This window comes from Abramis brama (assembly GCF_963993115.1).
Source record: "Abramis brama genome assembly, chromosome: 2".
Taxonomy (NCBI): Eukaryota; Metazoa; Chordata; class Actinopteri; order Cypriniformes; family Leuciscidae; genus Abramis; species Abramis brama.
In genome coordinates this window covers 65,108,855-65,132,092 of record NC_139964.1, presented here as the reverse complement: position 1 = coordinate 65,132,092, position 23,238 = coordinate 65,108,855, and the positions used below count along the sequence as shown (strand labels likewise).

The window sequence follows — 23,238 nt, the reverse complement described above, 5'->3', positions numbered from 1 at the left end:
TAAAAAAGAGAAAAACTAAAGTTAAGAAATGGGAGTAGTACAATAAAAGTAAAACGGTTTAGTCTTGTTGATGTCATGCATAATTATACTTATATAGGAAAGATAGTGAGTGATGTTTTTGAATGTTAAAACCATTCAAATTTGTACTTTTAAAAGCCATTAAAGTGAATTAAGAATTTTATTAACTTTTTAGTTTTTCTCTGATTTTAATCTAGACTTTACACTTATTTTATTTGTTAATACTTTTCGTTTACTCTGTTTCCACTATGCTCATTTATGTTATTTTGGGGATTTTTGCACTGCTTGTTTGGCCATATCACACGACCAGTTATTGTCATGTCAATCTAGCACACATTTTCCCCCTGAATTGCACAAGGAAAGGGCAAAACGTGACGAATAGATTAGATGATGACAGCTTGAGCTTTGAGATTCCAGATCCAGGAGCTCTTCCAGGCAAAACTCCATGAGTTTTTAATCCAGTCCGTGTTTTCTCTATTCTGATTCTGGCCACTGGGCTGTGCGGTTTCTTTCTTTCTTTCTTTCTTTCTTTCTTTCTTTCTTTCTTTCTTTCTTTCTTTCTTTCTTTCTTTTTTTAAGATATAAGTTTAATATCTTATATTCTGTTTTGCAAAGTTATTATTTAAACTGGTTCTCAACATAAGAAATTAACTGATATGCAATAAACATGATTAAGTTTGTTTATATATATATACATACACACATATATACACACATATATACAGACAGACAGACAGACAGACAGACAGACAGACAGTATATATTATAAAAACGTTGACGTTAGATGCAATTAATCGATTTGACAGCCCTATTTTATATATATTTTCTATAAATATATTATCAAAAAAGGCATTAACACAATTTAATTGATTAAATATATTGTTGTTTATTTTAGATTTGTTTTATTTCATAATATTATTATAATTGTACAATGTGATTTTTATATATATATTTTCCTCTGAATTATCTTATTGTTGACCACTAAAACGATTCCGCACCGTTATTTATATTTTTTTTCAATGAAAGTAGTTCGAGGTTTTGCTTCAGCATCTCCTGAGGGCAACACGCCATGCGCCTCCATGAATCCACTCCGTGTTTTTCCATGTTGTCATACTCACCACTGGGTTGTGCGGTTTGTCTGTGTGTCTCTCTCTCTTTCTCTCTCTCTCTCTGAGTGTGTGTGAGAGACAGGGAGAGGGAGGATTGCTACTTTCTCTCCACTGATAGAAACACATAGCAGAAGTTGAGAGCGCGCCGCTCCGGATCTGTTCTGGAGGTTTCGCCGTTGCAATCGCGCACGCGTTCGTTCTGAGAGGATCCGTTGGAGAATTCTGCAACGAGAAGATGCGACAGAGCGCGTGATTGATCATTGATGAGCGATTGCATGATTGAAACATTTGTCCACCTGCAGCTGGAGACGCCGGTGCGCTGAGCGCGTCTTCTGGGTTTTGCGCTTTTACGCATCGGCTGGATTTGCTCGCAGGAGGGATGTGGAAGACACCTGTCGTGGTTTTCACTTCTTTATCGCTTCTATTGTCGCTGTCGTGTGCTGGAGATGTAAAATCGCGCAGCTGCAGCGATGTGCGCCAGGCGTTCACGACCAAAGGCTTCAGTCTCCATAATGTGCCACATCAGGAGATACAAGGTGAGAACAAGGTGCCACATCACAAACTCGGGGTAAAAGAGGATTTCTGCATACATGTCAGTTAGAAAACCTACACTCGGGTGGAGAACAGCTCGTGCTCATGCAGCAGGTTTGCCCATTGATCATGGGGTCGATCAGTAATGATTTGTAAATGATTTACATGTGAACTCACGCATGGAATAGCCTTTAATGAATGATACAAGCTCAGTAATGGATCTTTGAAAACTTTTACTAACACAGTTGTCTTCGGTGTTTATGGATATATAGACAGCATGATCTCGATTAGCTGTTACATTCACAGAAAGGCACGAAAAGTTGGGGTTACACTTTAAGGTGTCAGTGTTACAGTGTAATTATGCATTTTAGTACTGTGTAATAATAATTAACTACATGTACTTACTATAGGGTTAGGATTGGGGTTTGGTTTAGGGTTAGCTTCATGCAATTGTGCATTATTACTAACTACATGTAACATGTGTAACAAGGACACTAAAATAAAGTGTTACCATAAGTTGTTATTGAGCTGATATCATTGAACTGTTAAACCTGTGAATCTTTGAGCATCCAAGAGAAGTTGAAGAAGTCAATCTTATAGCACATCTCAACTTTCAATCAGTGTGATATTTGATGTGGTGTGATGAGTTGCAGATGTTGTGAATTATTAAAACTTGTATATTGGTCAAAACATAACAGTTTTGAGACCAAACCTACAATTACATGCAGTTTAAAAAGACAATATTACTAACGTTGAGGTTCTTTGTATGTGTTGGACTGTTAAGCTTTTGTGTCTTTCTGCATATTCAGAGACATTGACCAAATTCAACTGTACAAATCATAAATTACTAAAAGAAGATTTTCTTCTGAAATGGACTGAATACGTTACTGAAAACCACAGACACAGAAATATAGTTATATTACAACAATGCACTTTTTTTCTTTCCACTATTTAGCTGAATCTCAGCAACTAAGAACACATAATTTTGCATCACCACACACACACTCATATAAAACGTGCAGGTGTGGGTAAATCTCAAATCTACCTGTGCATCACTTGCTTGTCACGCTCAGTAAACTCTCAGTGAGTTTAAGGCTCTTTGTAAGAGTTTTCCTCCAATTAAAAGCCCTTCATGCAATATAAACAGCCCCAGTAGGTGGCCCTGCTCACTCAGGAGGACGAGCCCCTGTTTAGCATTGGATTTATGGAGTCCTTAAGGCCATAGTGTAGCTTTAATTCATACTCCATGCTGTGGCATAGATAGGGTTTTCCCCCTTTGTTATCTGTTGTGAAGTAATCACATTTGAGGGCTTCACCCAGTGAAAGCAGATTACCGTGGCAGGGACTTAATGCAGAGGAAGAGAGAGCGTTTGAAAGGATAAGATAATACAGTCATAATGTGTTTTATCCCACAATACAGTTGCATTTGCCTTAAAATGACATTTGTTGCTTGTTCAGATGGCAGACGTAGCCTGATGTAGCATGATGTTTCGTCTTTTGTGAGATTGTTCTGGTCCTTTAGTGATAAATTAAACATGCAAAGTTTGATAATAATAATAAGAAGAAATTGTATATTGCACTTTTCTTATACCCAAAGCGCTACAACAAGTACAGTACACAAGTAGATCCATAAAAAAAGTAAAGCTGAATAAAGCAAGAGCACTTGGATACTGAGGACTGAAGGATGTACATGAAGTGTTTTTATACATTTCTAAAATAGGATTATTTCTCTAGTCCCTGTTGTCTCACCTGTGAGCATGTTGTCTTCTGATGGTTCTCCAAGGGCTTGATCCCCATGAGCCTCTGTGGTTTCATTGCAGGCTGCATGTATATCTCTTGTTGATGTTGGTGCACATCTACAGTGTGTATGGTATGCTGTTGCATCACTGATCCATAATTTAACAGCATGCATATAGCCTATGCAGGAATTCTCATGCACTGCGAGTCCAAATCAATTTTTTCTTTTTTTTTCGTTGACAAAAGCAATGGTCTTTTTTGTTCGTTTTTATTTAATTTTTTTATTCAAGATACTTGCTTTTGGAGTAACTGTTGAAAATGTGTGTGTCAGAGGCTAGATAGATAGCGGGGCCAAAAAAAAGCATTTTGCCACTGAAGTCAAACTTCAAAACGTCTGAATGCAATTGTGTTAGATATAAAATACCAAAGTAATTGACCTTTTTTTGAATGAAAGATTGCGCAAGCACTTTTCATTCATGCTAAACATTTCATAGTTTGTTCGGTCTGAAATGATAAGAAAACAGTGTGCGCATGAAGACGCACATCATGATTTTGCCAAGTTAGACGCATTCCTAAGTTTGCTGATCCTGGAACAACAATTCTGTCTGAAAATTTGAATCCTACCCATATCCCTACGCCTAAACCTACCCTGCGATTCATAACTTATCCCTAAAACCAGAGGGAAATGTTGGTGAATAACATGTACAGTAGAAGCACCTCACCCTGGTTGCAAGCCTAAACTTGACATAAACTGTAAACTTGTCCCTCAAATCTGATAATCTGGATGATTGGAATGTTGTTCCAGGATCAACAAAGACGTTAATCAGACTTTATTGTTTGTGGTTAACTTGAGGACTTCTGATACGAGCAAAAATGACTCATACTTGGAAGAAACACCCTGCTTCATCCAGCCTAAGTTGGTTTGTTGGTCTCCGCTGGCCAGTAAGATGGTTAAGCTGGAGTGATTTAGAAGGATTCTGGGCACTTGTCAGGCTATTACCATGTGGCCTATCAACTAAACCAGCTAAACCGCTTAGCTAGGCTGGAAGAATGATGTAACCTGTCTTCAGATAGAAACGATGAAATTATCACTGAGAAAAGCTGTAGCATCATTTGTCTGGAGATGACATTTGGTGTAATTATTTAACCATCTAATGCAATGACATTTACACATTTTTGAGTGACCAAATGAAGGTACGTTTGTGAAGAGTTCGTCTTCGGCAACAATTCCTCCAGCACTTTATCCAGTGCTTTTCCTATCTTTTCTGTCATTAATACTAATTATGTATACATTAACATTGACATCATCAGAAATGAGCTGAAATCACTCAAACATGAGCAATGTCCTCCAAACTTTAGCTAATGTTCTGGCAAGGTTCTCTCAAAGTTATGAGCAAATGTTCTTCCAGCAACAGTAATAGAATGTTTGTTCGAAGTTATCTGGTCTATAAAAATGTTCTCAAAACGTTAGCTAAAAAATGTTATTATTCCATCGTTCATGAAGCTTTTTTTTTTTTTTCTGAAATGTTTTAGTTGGACGTTCATCTAACTCTTTTTTAAATTTTACTTTACTACGTTTCAGGTTTTTTCAGCAAACTTTCAAAAGTAACGTCCCTATAATTTTTAAAGAATTCTAAAATGGAATGTTTCCCCTAATGTTATATTTATGTTCTCCTAATGTTTATATTTAATTTGAAAAACATTCTTAGAACTTTTGTTTTTGGGCCTTCTGAGCTCAAAATATAAAGACTTTTTTTTTTTTTTTTTTTTTTTTTTGCATCTGACAAAAAAATGGATACGTTTATGGATAAGCCGTAGATTTCAGAACAAGCTTAATTTAAAACAGACACATGTGGGGATATTATATCACAGTTGGAGACACATAGAGCAAACGAAACACAGACATTTAAACAACATAAGTTAAATCACTCCCTGTTCTCTCCTACTTTATCAATGTCACATCAGACTCATGGGTGTGTGAGAACATTCCACATTATACGGATCATACAATTCCCAAATCATGAGATTAGATTCCCATCTCTGGCCAGAATAAAAGAGACAAACCCAATGAAACTCTGTTAGTCAAAGCACAAATATTTTAAGAGACATGTAGTGGGAAATACGTCTGGAACACACACACACACACACACACACACACACACACACACACACACACACACACACACACACACACACACACACACACACACACACACACGTTGTGTTTCATGTTCTATGGGGGCTTTCCATGCACATAATGATTTTTCTACTGTACCAAAAAATGGACAAGGACTGAATGATTTCAGATATTGCCATCTTTGTGGGGACATTTTGTTCCCATAATGTAGGGTTTACCAGGCCACACACACACACACACTCACACTCGCACACAGTAAAGTTAGGCTTTTGTCCTCAGATAAATCATCCGGCTGATTAATCACACAGGTCTGATTGTTGCTCCTCTCATGAGCTCATTTGAGATCTCAACGGACTGTTGTTTGTGTGGTGAGCGTTCAACGGGTAAATCGCTGCCTGACAACACTGAGGTCATCCGGGAAGTGTTACATAGCATTACTCAAGCTTCATCATAAAGAGATATATTTTATATCAAAGGGATTGTAATGGGCCATGTATTGTATTGTTTGTGTTTGCTTCTTCATTTATATTTATCTTCAGTTTTTCCTCAAACATTCTGGTTAGAGTTTGATCGGAAACTCTAAAACTAAACTCTGCAACCGCTCAATACTGTACGTCAAACTAAGTTTGTCAGTTTAACTTTAGGCACTGAAATCATTTGAAAAATTCTAAATTACATTGTTTCTATTTGATGGAATGTTCAGAATTTCAGAGTCAGCAGCGACGATGCTGTGTAATTGGTCTTCTTCCGTGTATTTATTTGCATACTGATTTGTGATTGGTCTTCCAAGCGCAGCTCTGAAAAGGGGCGGGGCTACATTTTAACTAACTTTTATTTTTACCATTGATTTTTAGCTTTCTTGAATTGTCTCCAATTACAATACAAGGATTACTTTAAGAACTTTGCAGGTGGTTTTAACTACTGTCAAGTGTCCCATGGTTAACTCAAGATCATCAGTTTAGTTACGGCCGGAAGGGGTTTTGTTTGCCTCTTTATACCGTGCTCGATTTATTTAGTATCCAGGTCTGCATTATTCATTACTTGAAAGTAAGGGAGAAATGTACAGTATAGAGCGAATGTGTCCCGAACGAGGCAGAACGAGAGAGAACTTATTAACTGGGTGTTTGTTCGGTAGAATGCGAGTTTAGTTATTTTCAGTTGCTTAGCAACATCAGAACCTTTATGTTTGGATGTAACATTTGATCAGTTCTGAATGATGTAAGAAGACTTCTCATTTGTGTGTTATGAATAATCTGGCTTGTGTTCATCAAGTTCAAAATATAAAAATGAAGTATTATTTAGTCACTGGATTTTCTAAAATAAATCATGGTTATGTAGTAGTGGATATAAACCATGCATGTTGATGTTGTCATTATATTTCCAGAAAAAAGTAACTATTAGTGTGATTAGTGTTAAATAGAATTACTAATGCTGTGAGATGTGAGATTTTTTTCTGTACCGCCCACTTCTTCTGCTGCTATTTTCTTAAAGCCCAGGGCAGTTTGACAGATAGACTTACTAAATGGACTTATTTTGCTGGAGGAAAGTTCCTCTGTCATGTCGGTTCTCGCATGTTCAGCAAGATCTCCGTGTTTAATATCACATCCACCTGTGTCTAGGGCAGCGCTGTTGATCCCATCTGTCTGTTCCTGTCTCTCTGCTTCACTCCTCACTTCTGTCCCTCTTTATGTCCCTGTCTGTCGTCTAATCACTCTGCTTAATGAAAATCTTGGCCTGTAAATGTCAGGAGCTCATGTAAAAGGCTTTGATCAGTGTCTTGTATGTCCTCGGCCTGTTTGTCCAGCGCCGGCGCAGTCAAACACATCCATTTGCATTCATTACGAAACACACAGTCTGCTCAAACAGAGCGCGTTTGACCAACGTCGTGCCAGTTAGGAGGTGAACAGAGGTACAAAGAGAGAACATGAGGGGAAAAATGCTAATTTATGTGAGAAGAATGAATTATGCTGTCATCAGTACCAGGTGAGGAAGCAAAGTGTTGCTTGAATACATCAGAGGAATATTTATATGATCATATATTCAAAAGAATACCACTGAACCATGATAAATTACAGAACTTTTGTCGAAGAGGGAAAGATGTTGAGCAACAAAGTGTGACAAAAGACCCAACAATTCAGTCGATCAATACCACTCTTTCTCTTTAACGTGAAACACAAAATTAATGTTCTGCTTTTTCAGTCATTTTAGATGCCCTGCTCACTTTTATTACACATAAAACAATGCAGGACCAGGGTTATTATGGTAAAAAAAAATAATAAAAAAAAAATAAAAATAAATATATATATATATATATATATATATATATATATATATATATATATATATATATATATATATATATATATATACTGTATATGAAGAGTTCGGATGCAAAAGCCTCTTAGTGCCATCTGAAATTTTCTTCTAGAATGATCATTTTTATAAAGCTTGTATATTTAAGTTAAGTAATTTCACTGAAATGACAATTAATAGGTAATTTGCATTACCATTTAAGTGTAATTATTTAACTTAAATATACATATATATATATATATATATATATATATATATTTGCATCTGAACTCTTCATATATATATAGCAGCAGTACAATATATATATATATATATATATATATATATATATATATATATATATATATATAATATATATAATAGCAGTACAATAAGGTTTCATTTGTCAAGATTAGCTAACTTGAACTAACAAAGAACAATAATTCTACAGCATTAATTAATCTTAATTTAATGTTAATCTCAACATTTACTAATAGATTAAAAGTGAATGCACTGTGAACTAACATGAATTTGAACATTTTATGAACTAACATTAGCAAAGGTAATAACTTATTACCTTAACTTAAGTAAGTTAAGGTAATAAACTTACCTTTTAAGCTTACCTAATAAGCTAAGATAAGGTTAACTTATCTTAATTTAAGGTTAAATATTACTTGCTTAATGATGGTTAATGCATTAAGTAATGTTACCAAATGAGACCTTATTATAAAGTGTTACCTAGGAAACTCCTGTGAACTATCTCATTTTATTTTCTAAAAATGTTTGGGAGCGACCTGAGGTCTGAGTACATGATGACCTGTCCCTTTAAGGCCTCCATAGTTCATTATAAAAACACATTCCAGTCCAAACAGTATATGTTTGATTTCATTAGATTTTTTTTCCCTCTCATCAGTGGCAATGGAGAAAAATAATATCTAACAATAGCTCAGGGCCTGTATAAAATATGGCAGAAAACTCAGATTTCTAGTCTGGCAGTTGCTTGATGCAAGGACTTCTGGGAAATCCTCCTACACTGCCTCCAGTGATGTTTGCAGAAACAGACAATTATTTATAGATTGATGCATTTATATCAAAGACTTCTCCTGTTGTTCGCTGAGTTGCAGACGTGATTATTCTCATCCGTCTAAAGGTCAACAATTATTCTCACTATTGTAACTGCCAAATACTATAGTGAAATATTGGCTACTCGCATGTCTTCATCTCTTCTGCTTGCTAAGTGTTTATTTGATAAAACAATAACTGTAATATTGTGAAAAATTATTGCAATTTTGAATAACTGTTTTCTATTTAAATATATATGAAAATGTAATTTATTCCTGTGATCAAAGCTGAATTTTCAGCATCATTACTCCAGTCTTCAGTGTCACATGATCCTTCAGAAATCACTCTAATATGATGAGTTGCTGCTCAAGAAACATTTATGATTATTATCAATGTTGAAAACAGTCATGTTGAACTTAAAGTTCGTTCAGGATTCTTTGATGAATAGAAGGTTCAAATGAACAGCATTTGAAATATTGTGCAACATTATAAATGTAATTAGTCGCTTACGATCAATTTATTGCATCCTCGCTGAATAAAATCATTAATTTCCTTTAAAATAATGGGGTTTGATGGTTAGTACGATTTTCTCTATTCACCTCACATTGGACGGTGTGGCAATACGTTTTATTTCGACTTGCCTAATTTGCATTTTAGTTTACTTTTGCTGTCATTTTCAGGAAAAATAATGATTTCAAGTGACTGCATCTGACATTTGAGACGGTAATAAACTAACTCAGATTCACCGCAAGCGTAATTGGTTTTTCTTTACGTCTCCCAAATAATCTGAGCATAAATATGCCGCAAACTAGCTGGTGCCCCCGAGGAGCGAGTCTAGAAAGCACTTAATTACCGCTAATTAGGAACACTAACACGAGTGCATCAGGTGCTGAACACACAGATCTGGATTAGATATTTATCCCTTCAGAGGACGCGCCGTCACAACGCCATTCATAAATTCAACATTAATAAAGCTCAAAGACATGTTTTTATTAAATGGCAAAAGCCCACAATAGTCAATTTACATAAGTTAATTATTTGGACAGCTTTTTTTTTTTTTTTTGTCTGATTTTGATGAATAGTGTTTGGAAGGTGAGATGAGCCGAATGGCGCCCTGGAGAGTGTTCGGATGTACAGAAGTAATGAAGGCATTAATACTGTGGAGACTGACTACAGGAAGTTGTGTGTCGGACATAAGGTGTTTGTTAGCGTGGGCGAGGTGAGAAAAACCCTACGCTTTGTTTTCTCTGTCAGTCGTGAGAAGCCGATAGCTTTGCTCTCTTGCCTTGCCGTCTCCCCCAGAGCAGCGAGGAAACCAACACCACATTATCCCAGCGTTGCTTGCAGCTCTTGTAGTCGCTGTCTGCATCATTTGGGAACGTTGTTGTTGTTTTTTCCCCCCTTCAAAGGTCTGACTTTGTTATCTGTGATGTTCTTTAAAGTAGTTGATGTCAAGGAAGACTTCCAGATCAAAACCAGCATCACTATTACTTTACTGTATACTTAAGATAAGGGAATTTTATCTATCTATCTATCTATCTATCTATCTATCTATCTATCTATCTATCTATCTATCTATCTATCTATCTATCTATCTATCTATCTATCTATCTATCTATCTATCTATCTATCTATCTATCTGTCTGTCTGTCTGTCTGTCTGTCTGTCTGTCTGTCTGTCTGTCTATCTATCTTTTTAAATAAAGTTAACATCCATCCACCCATACATCCATCCTTCCATCCATTCTTCCAAAATCATTTTTAAATCCATCCATCTGTTCTATCCTTTGTTCCATCCATCCATCGTTCCATCGTTCCATCCATCAATCCATCATCATCATTTTTAAATCCATCCATCCATCCATCCATCCATCCATCCATCCATCCATCCATCCATCCATCCATCCATCCATCCATCCATCCATCCATCCATCCATCCATCCATCCATCCATCCATCCATCATATTTAAAGTTAAAATCCATCCATCCATCCATCCATACTTCCATCCATTCTTCCATAATTATTTTTAAATCTATCCATCTGTTCTATCCTTTGTTCCATCCATCATCGTCATTTTTAAATCCATCCATCCATCCATCCATCCATCCATCCATCCATCCATCCATCCATCCATCCATTTTGCACATGCAAACTCCATGAAAATGTAAAAATCTACTTGGCATTTCGTATTAAAGGCCAGATTTACTAAACAGGGCAAATTAGCTTGGGAGCACAATCCCCAAAAAGCACAGTTTATTATTTCATTTTCATATTTCATTTTCAAGTTATTTATTTTATTTGTGCAATGTTAAAATGATGTATAAAAGTAAAATGGCGAAAGAAAGATTGTTTTACAAAGGCCAGGAGATTGTGGTTTCATTTCAGAACACAGAACATCACATTAATCAAAAGGGTTTAAAGTGCGGCTCTGACATCTAAACCGTGTGATACTTGGCTTTTAGATGCAGATTTGTTCAAGCTACATTTTATAGCCGACCATCTGCAATATCTTGCCAATTCACATTTATGGGGGATTTATGGAAGTATCACCTTGGCTGAACCGTGCGCCTCCTTTATTAACGTTGGCCTGCAGTGAATTGCTTATTGTTTGCTTTTTATGCGGCACTCTTCGTCTACAGTGCTGAACTTTGACACTTTTGCAATCTGTAGTTTGCCAAGCTGCATGTTACTATATTTAAGTATAATTTTATTGTTTGTGATATTTTGTAATGTTTATCTGGCATAATATTTTTAAATTTAACATATCTAGGTCTAAAAATACAGTGTATCACACATGGTGATCAACAGCCATTATGTAAAACAAAACAATCTCAGATTGTCTGACTTAAAGGGATGGTTCGGAGTAAAATCAACCTAGGGTCCTTTGCACCATGACCTCGAGCCAAACACCTGTCAAAGTCCTGGCAGAAAGCGATGCATAAGGATGTAAAAGAATCCTAGGTTGATTTTACTCCGAACCATCCCTTAAAGTTATTTGGCTAATGAAGTAACCTTTAAAAAAAAAATTTAAATTAAATTGTCTTGTTAATTTATTTATTATGAAAATGTTATCAATGTGCTGCAAAATAATAGTTGGAATGGTATTGTGCAAAAGTATATTGTTTTTGTCTCAATTATGGGCCAAATAATCAGTATCATCGTCCGATAAAGCAATTATTTTCACTATTGGTCATTGGGCAATTGTTTAAATATAGGTTATGATCAGGGCAGATTATATTCTGTCAATCAAAAGGGGGCAAAAAAACTCATACTATGTGTGTAGGAAATGTCTTGTGTTGAATTTAGGGCAAGTTAACGTGACAATAATGCAGTAAAAAACTGATCAAACAGGCTCTATGAATCTATGAATCACCCGTAAGAAAATCAAACTTTTAGTATCGTAATTTAGTATCGGTGCATCCCTAATATTAATTGCTTCTCATTTCTGTTCATCCTGCGATAATTAGGACTATTAGATTTACATCTCATTTCTCCATGCCTAGACAAGTGATGTAAAAAGTACCTCAGTCTCCCCGATCTAGTTTATATTCCCGTCTGTTTTATCAAAAGCAACACTGTAGTTAAAAATACGACTCTGTCTCTTGAAGACTGCAGCTGACAGTGTTGCACGTCTGTGGAGAAATCCATTCTCAGCTGAAGAGAGAAACCTGTGAGCGTTTTCAAGTCTGACAGCGCCGGGTCAGGAAAGCGATGGAAACAGAGCCGAGACGGACTCCATCCCGAGCGTGTGGACTGACTGGTTCTCCTCGACTTCATTACACACCAGTCAGTCTCTCAGCAATGGCCAGCAACCACCTCGAAACACACCTGTGTGTGAGACACTGAGAGACGTTCTGCAGTGATGATGCTGTAGAGGCCATCGTTCGGACCACAGGTCTAAAAAGAAAGAGCACACTAAAACTCACCAGTTGATTTAAAGCCATGAAGAAGAAAATTGAACTTGACATTCAAACATTTTTAAGTGTCACTTACATTGCTGTTCAAAAGATTATTATTATTATTTTTTGAATGTATACTTTATTAAGCATGGATGCATCAAATTGATCAAAAGTGACATTACATACATTTATAATGTAAAAAGGTTTCTATTTCAAATAAATGCTGTTCTTTTGAACTTTGTATTTAGAAAATATGAATCAGCACAACTGTTCTGAACACTGATAATGATCAGAAATGTTTCTTGATCTTTAAATCAGCATATCAGAATGATTTCTGAAGGGTCATGTGACACTGAAGACTGGATTAATGATGCTGTATATATATATATATATATATATATATATATATTTTTTTTTTAAATAAATATTTGCATCCAAGCTGACATGACATATAGTTTTATTGTCCTCAGAGATAAGAGCCAACAAATAATTATCTTATATTTTCACTATTCCACTGCAAAGAACACACTTAAAAAAATAATAATAATTTCAAATAAATGTTGGATGAACCATTTGAAATAATACAATGTACAGCATATTCACACAGAACAATTGTAGAAATAGAAACAGTTGTGTACAAGGCTTTAAGCAGCTATTGACATTTTAATATAGATTTTTGTTTTTTAAATCAACAATGATTAACATTTTTTTGAGTATATTTTAAAACAAAAAGCCTGATGATGAATTTACATGTTATTCTAAAAAGGGGAAGAAACACAACAAACAAACAATCAATCAAAGTTCTATGGAACAGGCAATCTCTTGGGAGTCCTTGAAAATGAAGCGACTCAGGACCCCAACAGGAAGTAAAGGCATTTTCAAGCTCGTAAGCCAACAAAGGTTTCATTTCCTACAGCTAATTGAAGTTGAAATGTCGAAGGCTTTAATGACATGCTAAAACATGCTGCTCTAAACATTTTTACATTTTATTTATTGCACATGCAGATTTCATGACCACATATTAATTGAATCTACGTGGAATGTGTGTACTTTAAAATATGTAGTGTCACACCGCAGGAACATTTCAATGGAATTATTGTGAAGCCAGAAAAATTGACTTTGTTGTTCAGTATCATTGCAATCATGGTTTATTTCCCTTCATTGAATTCAATCGATGTGAGAAGCTGAGTTGTGCATAAATGTGTTCTCTTTAACGGATGCCAGTAAATTATGTTGGGAAAAATGTGATTCCCAAACTGGTTGAGGCCTGATTAATGCTTTATGTACCTGCACATTGTGTGCTGCCGAAGCCAATTGATTTGACATTTGCCTCTACTTTTTTTCTTTTTAGTTATCAAGATACTTAAATAAATAAAAAATTAAAAGTTGCAATTAGCTATCACAACTTAAAATTTTGTGTTAGAATAAATAAGGCAGGGTGAACACTTAAAAACAAAAACAAATTGAAATATATTTGTTTAAAGTTATATGATATTATAATCATTAATTATATTATATTGCATTTTGTCTTTGTGTAAAGTCTTTGATTGAATGCAAAATTAAACTTTTTATGGCTAATTAGAACAACTATGCATTGATAACTATATTCATATGGGCCACTATGGAGCCACCTGGGTATACTGGGTCAAGATGCACGCGTCCCAGTGAGGATTATTTTATTTGTCATTCTCTATGATGTAGTTGTGTACTCCGTGTATATATAGATTCACGACTTGTACCAAAGGTATAAGTGCAATAAAAACAAGCAGTAAGTCTACTCGAAAGTCCATTTTAGGCGTTGTGCTGGAGGTGCAGAGGTGTCTAATTAGGCAGTGGGGGATTTCAAGTGATTGCAGACGGGCTTTGTATAGTGTTCCTGGCGGTGGAGAGGGAGTATAAAGAGGTGCGAAGGGCCACTCGGCACTGCTTTAAGGGGCAGATCTCCCTCTGAGACCACGCTGCTCACGAGACTTCATTAAAACAGCGCAGATCCGCATCGTTCCTGTGCCGCTGGCGATGGCGATTTGTTCACAACAAGTGCTCTCTGCATTTAACCATGCTGGGAAGGCCAAACTTGAAGTTAAACACAACTCCCATGACCACAAGATGTTTAAGCCGGCATGAAACGGAAGTTGTGATAGTCTTTTCTTCCCTATTGTACCGTATATCTGAGTGAAACGGCTTCTGGAACAAGAACAAATGTGGGCGGGGCTTGATTTTGTCTGTGGGGAATTGATTGGATGGTTGTGGTTTGCTATTGGTGGATCTCGTGTGAGTGACAGGTTGCCCCGCCCTCGTTATCAGAGAAGAGAAGAGATGCTGCAAGAGGAAGTTATTCTGATTAAAGATTATGACGAAAAAAAATGATAAATCATTTAAAATTGTGCAATAATTCCATAAGAAACACGATTTGCCCATTTTGGTGACTTTAAGATTGCAGTTTTGTGGCTTAGCTGTGTGACTAAGATTTGTATGTTAGTGCACTCATACATTTTGAGACAATTATACTGGGAAAAAAATTGGTGTGATTTACTTTGAGACAATTTTCACTCAGAAATCGCTAGTAAATTTAAAAACCAATCACAAAGAAAATATGTAACCTTGACGAGATAGGAGAAAGACTGTAATAATATTTTCTTGTAAACAGTTATATAAATATACAAACAACTATATATATATATATATATAAACTGGAATTGATGGAGCAGGTGACAGTGTTTCTCTCTTGTACCGCCTGCCTCTGACTAGCAATACTGTGACTGAGTGACAGGCCGATGTTATCTGGTAATCCTCAACATGCTTTCCATCGAGCTCAGGCCATATTTAACCTGTGATATTGCTTTAGAGTCTACATGAAATGGTGTTTCCTTTTTGTAGGTGAAAGGGGATATTCAGTAAAAAGAAATGTATGGCAGTTGGGTAAAAAGGTGTTGCATAAGCCATGTTTGAAGGCAAAGGATTGAACATAAAGAAGAAAATATGTTTTAGAGGCAAAGTTATTACATTTTGTTGAAATTGCCAGTGCAATATGTCAACACGCTCCACCTGACTATAGCTGCAGGAGTGAAGAAGAGTCTCAGGACCATTTCTGAAGCGTGATCAGTGTGTGTGTGTGTGTGTGTGTGTTCTCCTGTACGTGTGGAGTCTTGTTTGTTTTTATTTCTCGAGTGGCTACAAGGCATATGCTGCTACTTGATCTCGCTGCTGCAATGAGAGTGTTTTGTTTTCATCTGACGTGATTTGAACATATTGCAGCTTTAATTCAGCTCTCCTCAAGAGAGACGCCGAGAAACGCTTGCCCATTACTCTCTGCCTCTGCCAGTGTCATATTTGAAGAGAAGATGCTTCTCTTATAGTGGGACTGTGGAAAGGTTATTGCTCAGATGTTGCTCTTGACTGGAAGTATCAAGTTCTTCTGAGATGTTTCTGTTAAAATGCCTCACGAGTAATTCAAATCGATGCATAAAACACTCTTAATTAAAGCTCAATTATGTAAATGTTCCATTGCACAAAAGGTTCTTTTGATTTTTTTAAATGTTCTTCACACTGAATGGTTCTTTGGGATGGTATCGCTATGAAAACCCCCTTTTGGAAGCTTTAGTTTTAAGAGTTTAGCAGTGTGGTTTATTGAGAATAGACAAAAGTATTGTACTCGTGCTTTAATGGCTGTCATACCAAACTTAAATAGCCGTCGTGCGGATACCATTAATATAATCTATTCAGCCTAACAAAAGGATTGTTTTAAGCCTCTCAAACAGGGTTCAGAAAAGCTCGTCTTTAGTTTCTAGGGGCTTAAACTTTCCATCACTTCTCTGCGACGGATTAAAGCTGGATGCGAGCGTGGCCGCAGTGAATTTGACTTCTGTAAGCTTATAAGCATCCATGTGTGAAATACATGAAGTCAGTGGAGAGCCCTTCAGCTCCGCTCTTAAACTCTCATATACGGTGGTGAGAAAGCGTTTGAGCCTCAGGAAGAGTTCGGCGAGACATCGCTGTTTTCAATCACCTGCCTGCCAATAACAGTAATGTATAGAAGGAGGATTACAGCTTCCTCCCGAACGCCGTAAATACAAACTTCACAGACGAGAAGATTGCAGTAAGGATGAGTGCAACACTGCTTATTTAAACCAGCATGACTTTCAATGTTGGTAGACATTGTGCTCACCATTACAACGTGGCTTGCATGGTCATACAAGCAAATAGAGATTTCCAGTCTGATGGCATTGGAGAAACTTTGTAGGTTCCACACACACACACACACACACAAAATGTATTATGCTTTAGATCTTTAGAAAATCTTGTATGTACTAGTGTTTTAAATAATTGAGAAACCACAACACTGATCTGAATGAATCTCCAAACAACCATAAATTCATAAATATATAAAGAACCACTATTATTTAATAATCTAAACTGTAGCGTCAAATGCAAATCTTTAATTTTATAATTTATTTACCCTCATGTTGTTTCAGATCTTTCTTTTTTCATAGACGATAATCTGAGATGCCCCTCATATTGAAATGTTCATTACTGGTATGTGACGATTTACTTACAATCAGTATTATTTATATATTATAGCTTTTATTTGTATATTTTCAGTTTTCATTTTAAAATTTGAGTCATTTTGTTATGTGCTTTTGACATTTGTCTTTCAGTTTTAGTCATTTTAGTGCTGCAAGGCAACATTTCCAATTTCCATTTAAGATTTTTAAGTTTAAGTTTTTGTGTTATTTGATTTCAGCTTTATTTCATTTAACTCAAATTATTTTGAATAGTTTTATTTTTATTTTTAGTTCATGATAACAACACTACAGAGAATGTTGATCTAAAAAATCTTTATTTTAACTTGTGTGCTATTTTGCAAGTCTTCTAAATTCATGTGATAGATTTCTATGAGGAACAGCTTGAAATTGAAAATTATATTTGCTGATTATCCAGTGTAACTCTTTCATTCAAATATAGTCAATATAGATTCGATGTCACCAGTTTATGAACATGCTTAATAGTTTGAATATTCACAAGTATGCATGAGATAACTGTTTAAATGTCAGTCCGTTCCTCACACAAACTTCAGAAGACACTGTAAGAAGAAATCCAGGAAAAAAAAAGAAGCTTTTTTGTCCTTTTTTGAAGTTTGACAGTCCTAGAAAGTACTATATTCCTTCCACCGAAGAAAGTAAGACATGCAGTTTTAGATCAGCATGGAAATATCCACAGACGCTTATCAAACGCTGATCCCTTAAAGCGCAGCTCAGATAACAAACGCCTCTTATCGTGGAAACAACACTTCCTCTGACCCGTGGTTTCACCTCCTTTCATTCCTTCAGCATTTGTTGTGTTTTTGATGCTGGTGTCCCGAACAGACTGATTCTGTCATCGTTTACTGAGTAAACGATGACAGAATCAGTCTGTTCGGGACACCAGCATGTGTGTGTGTGTGTGTGTGTGTGTGGAACCTACAAAGTTCTACAAACGATGACAGAATCGAACAGACTGATTCTGTCATCGTTTACTCAGCCTGAGTAAACGATGACAGAATCAGTCTGTTCGGGACACCAGCATCAAAAACACAACAAATGCTGAAGGAATGAAAGGAGGTGAAACCACGGGTCAGAGGAAGTGTTGTTTCCACGATAAGAGGCGTTTGTTATCTGAGCTGCGCTTTAAGGGATCAGCGTTTGATAAGCGTCTGTGGATATTTCCAGGTCATGGATAGCCCGTGACGGATCGCAGGATACTCATTTAAAAATGACTCTTGCTGTTCATCTGATGGAGAGCTTTAATGCTGCAATGTTCATTTGTTTTCAGGGACGGAGCAACACCAAATAGTGATCAAGCTGAAAACACAAAGACGGGTCGAGAGGGTTACGAGATTAGACAAGATTAGGCGAGATTAACGCTGAAAACGATGGCTTCCGTTATTCAGAGAGCTTTATGGTAACCAAGCACAGTTTATTTCATTGACGGACCAACATCTACAGGCACTGAAGTGTGTTTTAGAAACTAGTTTTAGTGTTACGTTTTACTAGTCATAATCAGGATTGTTGTAGTAACAAGTAATTTAAATAACATTAGTGTAACAATAAAAATGCAATAATGTACAGTCTTTTTCCATACTATTCGTTACATGCTACCAAACAACATGTGGTAAAGGCAGAATAATTGTGTTTAGAGATTATTGACTAACCTGTAATATAGATAATTCAATGGAAAAAAAGTGATATTGTTTTCTATTTTTTGCTGGTACCTAATTTACAATCAAAATTGAAAGAAAGAAAGAAAGAAAGAAAGAAAGAAAGAAAGAAAGAAAGAAAGAAAGAAAGAAAGAAAGAAAAGACCCCATCTTAGTGCATATTTAGTGTCATCTGAAAATTCAACACACTATAACAAGCTTTGGTCACACTTTAGTTTGTGAAAAAACATTCACTATTAACTATGATTTTCACCTCAATAAACCCCCAATTTACTGCTTATTAAGGTAGTTGTTGTAGTGGTTATGTTTAGGTATTGGGTAGGATTATGAGATGTAGAATATGGTCATGGATAAGACATTAATATGTGCTTTAGAAGTACTGATATGCAAGCTAATAAGCGACTAGTTAATAGTGAGAATTGGTCCCCAAACACCAAACTAACAAAAGTCTTACCTAAGGTTTTTATTTGTTTATTTTTTATTTTTTATTATGCCTCAAAGTCTCATTTTCATTAATGTACAAGGTCTATATGGACCTGGTACAAAAGTACTGGTTAAATCCCCAGTTAAGGAAAACAATGTCCTGAGAATCCACCAAACATTAGTTTAGAAAGGAAATTAGCTTTCTGATTGAGTGAAACTCAAGTCTTCAAACAATGTGGATCTTTCTTTATCCGAGTAAATCTTGTTAGATTTCGGTGCTGATGTAGAAGATCTGAAAGTAAGCCATGGGATGTTGCGAAACGTTCTTTTACCTCTAATTCGTTGGAAGCTATACACATTGACGTTTACTGTTGTAATTCGCCATTTTAGGCTTCGCTTTTTCTTTTTTTTTTTTACTAGCATTTTGGCAGCATATTTTGCGTCACTCGATATTCTTCAGAAAATGTAAAAAATCTAGTTTCATTAGTGTCTTTGGCCAAGCAACATCTGGATGCAAGAGCCTAAGAAACATCAGGGGAAGGACGAATATTTCATCCCGAAGAGTTTCTTCTAGCCCGGATTGAAAAGTCGCAGTATTTGAAGCACCTTTGATTTGCACCGTCTTTTCCCTTCACGAGCTCTTTGTAGTGTCCTTTGGGGCCTGACTGTATCCAACCCCCCTTGGAAAGACACTATGGAGAAGATTTGAAGGATGTGCAAGTAATGCAGAGCAAGTTTCCAGCTCTCAAACAACACACCAAGGTGTCAGCCGCACAAATAAAGCTCCCCGCGGGACGGGTTTATTGTTGTTTACATAAGAAAATCATTACACGCTTGACGAAATTTGGCATCGGTCGTGCCCAGGGGAAGTTCATCAGGAAATATATCTGATGCTAAAAAACAAACAGATGACTAAAATTACTGTGGTAACGCATTCAGAGCCGCTCATGCACACAAGATCACGTTCCGCAGCGTCTTCTGAAAGTTATTGGTGCCGTGCAGATTTGAAGAAAGCAGGAGTTTGTCGGGAGTCTAAATTAAACCCAAGGGTCAGTTCAAATGTCTGAAAGATGCTGTTCATAAGTCACCAGGTAAAGCATCTGACTTCACGTTGAAGCATTTCTGAGTCTGCCATTGAGGAAAAAAATGTACACTGTAAAAAAACAATCTTGATTTTAACAGTAAAAGACTGTAAAAATGCTACAGTGAAAAACTGTTAATTGGTTAACAGAAAGTTTCCTTACTATATACGGTAAATAACTGTGATAGATCTAATGGAACATTTAATGTAATTTTACAGTAAAGTACCGTTAAATTTACAGTTTTGTGAAGTGAAAACGAACAAGTCATTGTATAATTTACAATCAAAAACCATAAATTGACATTCCCACAATTCCCTGCGTGACACTTCACATTTGATGTATTTTTGTTGAAATAACTGTTTCGTCATAGTTTTTTCTAATCAGTTATGTACATTAGGGTATTTACATTTGTTAAATTAATGTTTATTGTATTTTTTAAATGTCATGTGTGTTACCATGATGGTGTTGTGTGAATGACACTGTGCAGCTTCTATATATATTAGTATTAACTTTCTTGTGGAAGAACTGCTTGTGATGAGCTTTGATTGATCATGATATTCTCATTATTGTTGTCAGTGTATTACAATGGTACAAAACAGATATTAATACTTCAATAGGTTGGTAAATTAACATTATATCAGATAATGAAATACGGTTTATTACTGTAAATTTTAAGTTAAGTCTGTAAAACCTAAAATGTTGCTACCATATTTTTTACGGTAAATTTCTTGTAACCACAGCTGCCATTTTTTTACCGTAAATTTAACGGAATTTTTTATTCAGTGTAGGATGGGACTTGTTTTTTGCATTGTGATTTGATGGATTTCTAGAGATATTATTTTAATGTTTAATTTAGCCACTTTTCACACTTGAAATAGTTTCATTTCAATTTTCGATTCTAAACAGAATCCTCTCTTATCTTGATTCATGTTTGACATTGCTCATACTTTACCCAGAGATAACAATTAATTCTGAGTATTCATAAGATGACGTTTCATACTGTACATTTCTAAATCCGGGGTTAACGTCCTTATTTGCATATTTGCTGTGTCAGTGTCTTTGATTGGATAAACACCACACACAATTTACATAAAGGCTCTAGCACTATGCATCCTCATATTATATTGCAGACAGTTTTTTCGACTTTTATGTACAGTATGTTTCTTAAAGCACCAAATCAGAATGATTTCTGAAGGATCATGTGACACAATGAAGACTGGAGTAATGATGCTGAAAATTCAGCTTTGATCACAGGAATAAAAAATATATTCAAATAGAAAACAGTTGTTTTAAATTGTAAAAAAATATTTCACAATATTATTGTTTTTAAATGCAGGCTCCGTGAGCAGAAGAGACCCTTTTCAAAAATATGAAAAAAAAAAACTTTCCAACCCCAAACCTTTGAATGATGTGTATTGGGACGGTACACAGGATCAGTTTTGATTTCATGTTGATGTTAGATGTGGCTTTCATGATTAACAACGTTTAGTAACTTTCACTCTTCTTGAGTAGGACACTGGAGTTTCTTACATAAACTTGCAGCCTAATAAGAATTCACACCCTGTCCTTTCGATATGTGTTACTTAAAAATTCAAGGTCTGTTTCAGATGGCCGTTGGGGTAAAAGCTTATTTTGACAGACGCAATACCTCTTGAACTCAAGACAAATTGGATAACAAGCAGCAGCGAAGCGTGTCGAGGAAGTCACTGCACTTCAAAAACAAACCAGCGGCCGAAAAGAACACCTCGCACGTTTCCATTTACTTTCCATTTCTCTGTTTGTTTGTTTCTGTATGTTCAGCACAAACACTTTTGTCACAAAATGTCACAGCCATCAAAGTCGATTCACACATTGCACATTTCCTTTCGCTTTTTTTCTGATGGAAAGACTGTTGTTCTCTTCCTCGCAAAATTGCAGTGCTTTTACAAGATATTTAGAGTCGAAAATCCATGAAATAATCAAAATCTAGCAGACAGTCGCCTCAGATGGAGGAGTCACACACCATTACGTCTGTGAAGTCTCCTGGAAAGAGGAATGCCGGCTCGTTCCTCACGCTAATGCATGGGGAATTAAACTAATATTTAAACAATGGCACCACGACGAGCCCTGCTCAAACAGAAACCAATCCATTTATGAGATCGCAAACTTACATCTAGGTGAGAGAAAATAAGATTTGGAGTTTGCATTCTGGATAACACTTGTATTTGATCATGGAAATGATTTTTGCAAGCCATATAGATACTGTTTTAACTGCTTAAAGGGGTCATGATGCACATCAAAGCTGTGATTTATGGGGTTTGTGTGTTCTACCACAGTTTTACAGTTGAAATTTTCATTCTTTTGTATTAAAGACTAGTTAGTGGTCAACCAGTGTTTCAATGGTTATGTGGTGACAACTAGATAATATCTGACCGATCACTATACATATCGGGTGTTACTTTTTGTGCATTTAGGCAAATGTTTGTTTCTTTAAAAATAACATTCAACATTGAACCATTCACATTGAGACCAGAAACATGTATCAGGAAAGTAATAGTCAATTTTGATGTTAAATGAACATTTACTTTACATTTGCTTTACACAAAAACACACACACACAAAAAAATTATGTTAATATTATAGGCCAATTAATCCACCTTATGGATGTTTCAGTCCGTGATTTAGCCAGAATGTTTAGTGAAACTTGCTTTTCATCTAGATCAAAACATTTTTTTTTTTTTTTTGGTATAATATCTTATTTTGAAAAAGTATGCAT

At 35.9% G+C, this 23,238-nt stretch overlaps 1 protein-coding gene across 2 annotated transcripts in view; it reads left to right on the top strand.

Annotated features, from left to right (window-relative positions):
- The first annotated feature begins 1,190 nt into the window (after nucleotides 1-1,190).
- The window catches only part of gpc6a (glypican 6a), a 187,786-nt gene continuing 165,738 nt past the window's right edge, over nucleotides 1,191-23,238 (top strand). For both annotated transcript variants that reach the window (XM_084101836.1, XM_084101835.1), the window contains exon 1: nucleotides 1,191-1,663. In XM_084101836.1, coding sequence (XP_083957962.1) covers nucleotides 1,507-1,663 — 157 coding nt within the window. In that variant the 5' untranslated portion in view covers nucleotides 1,191-1,506. The remainder of the gene's footprint in view (nucleotides 1,664-23,238) is intronic.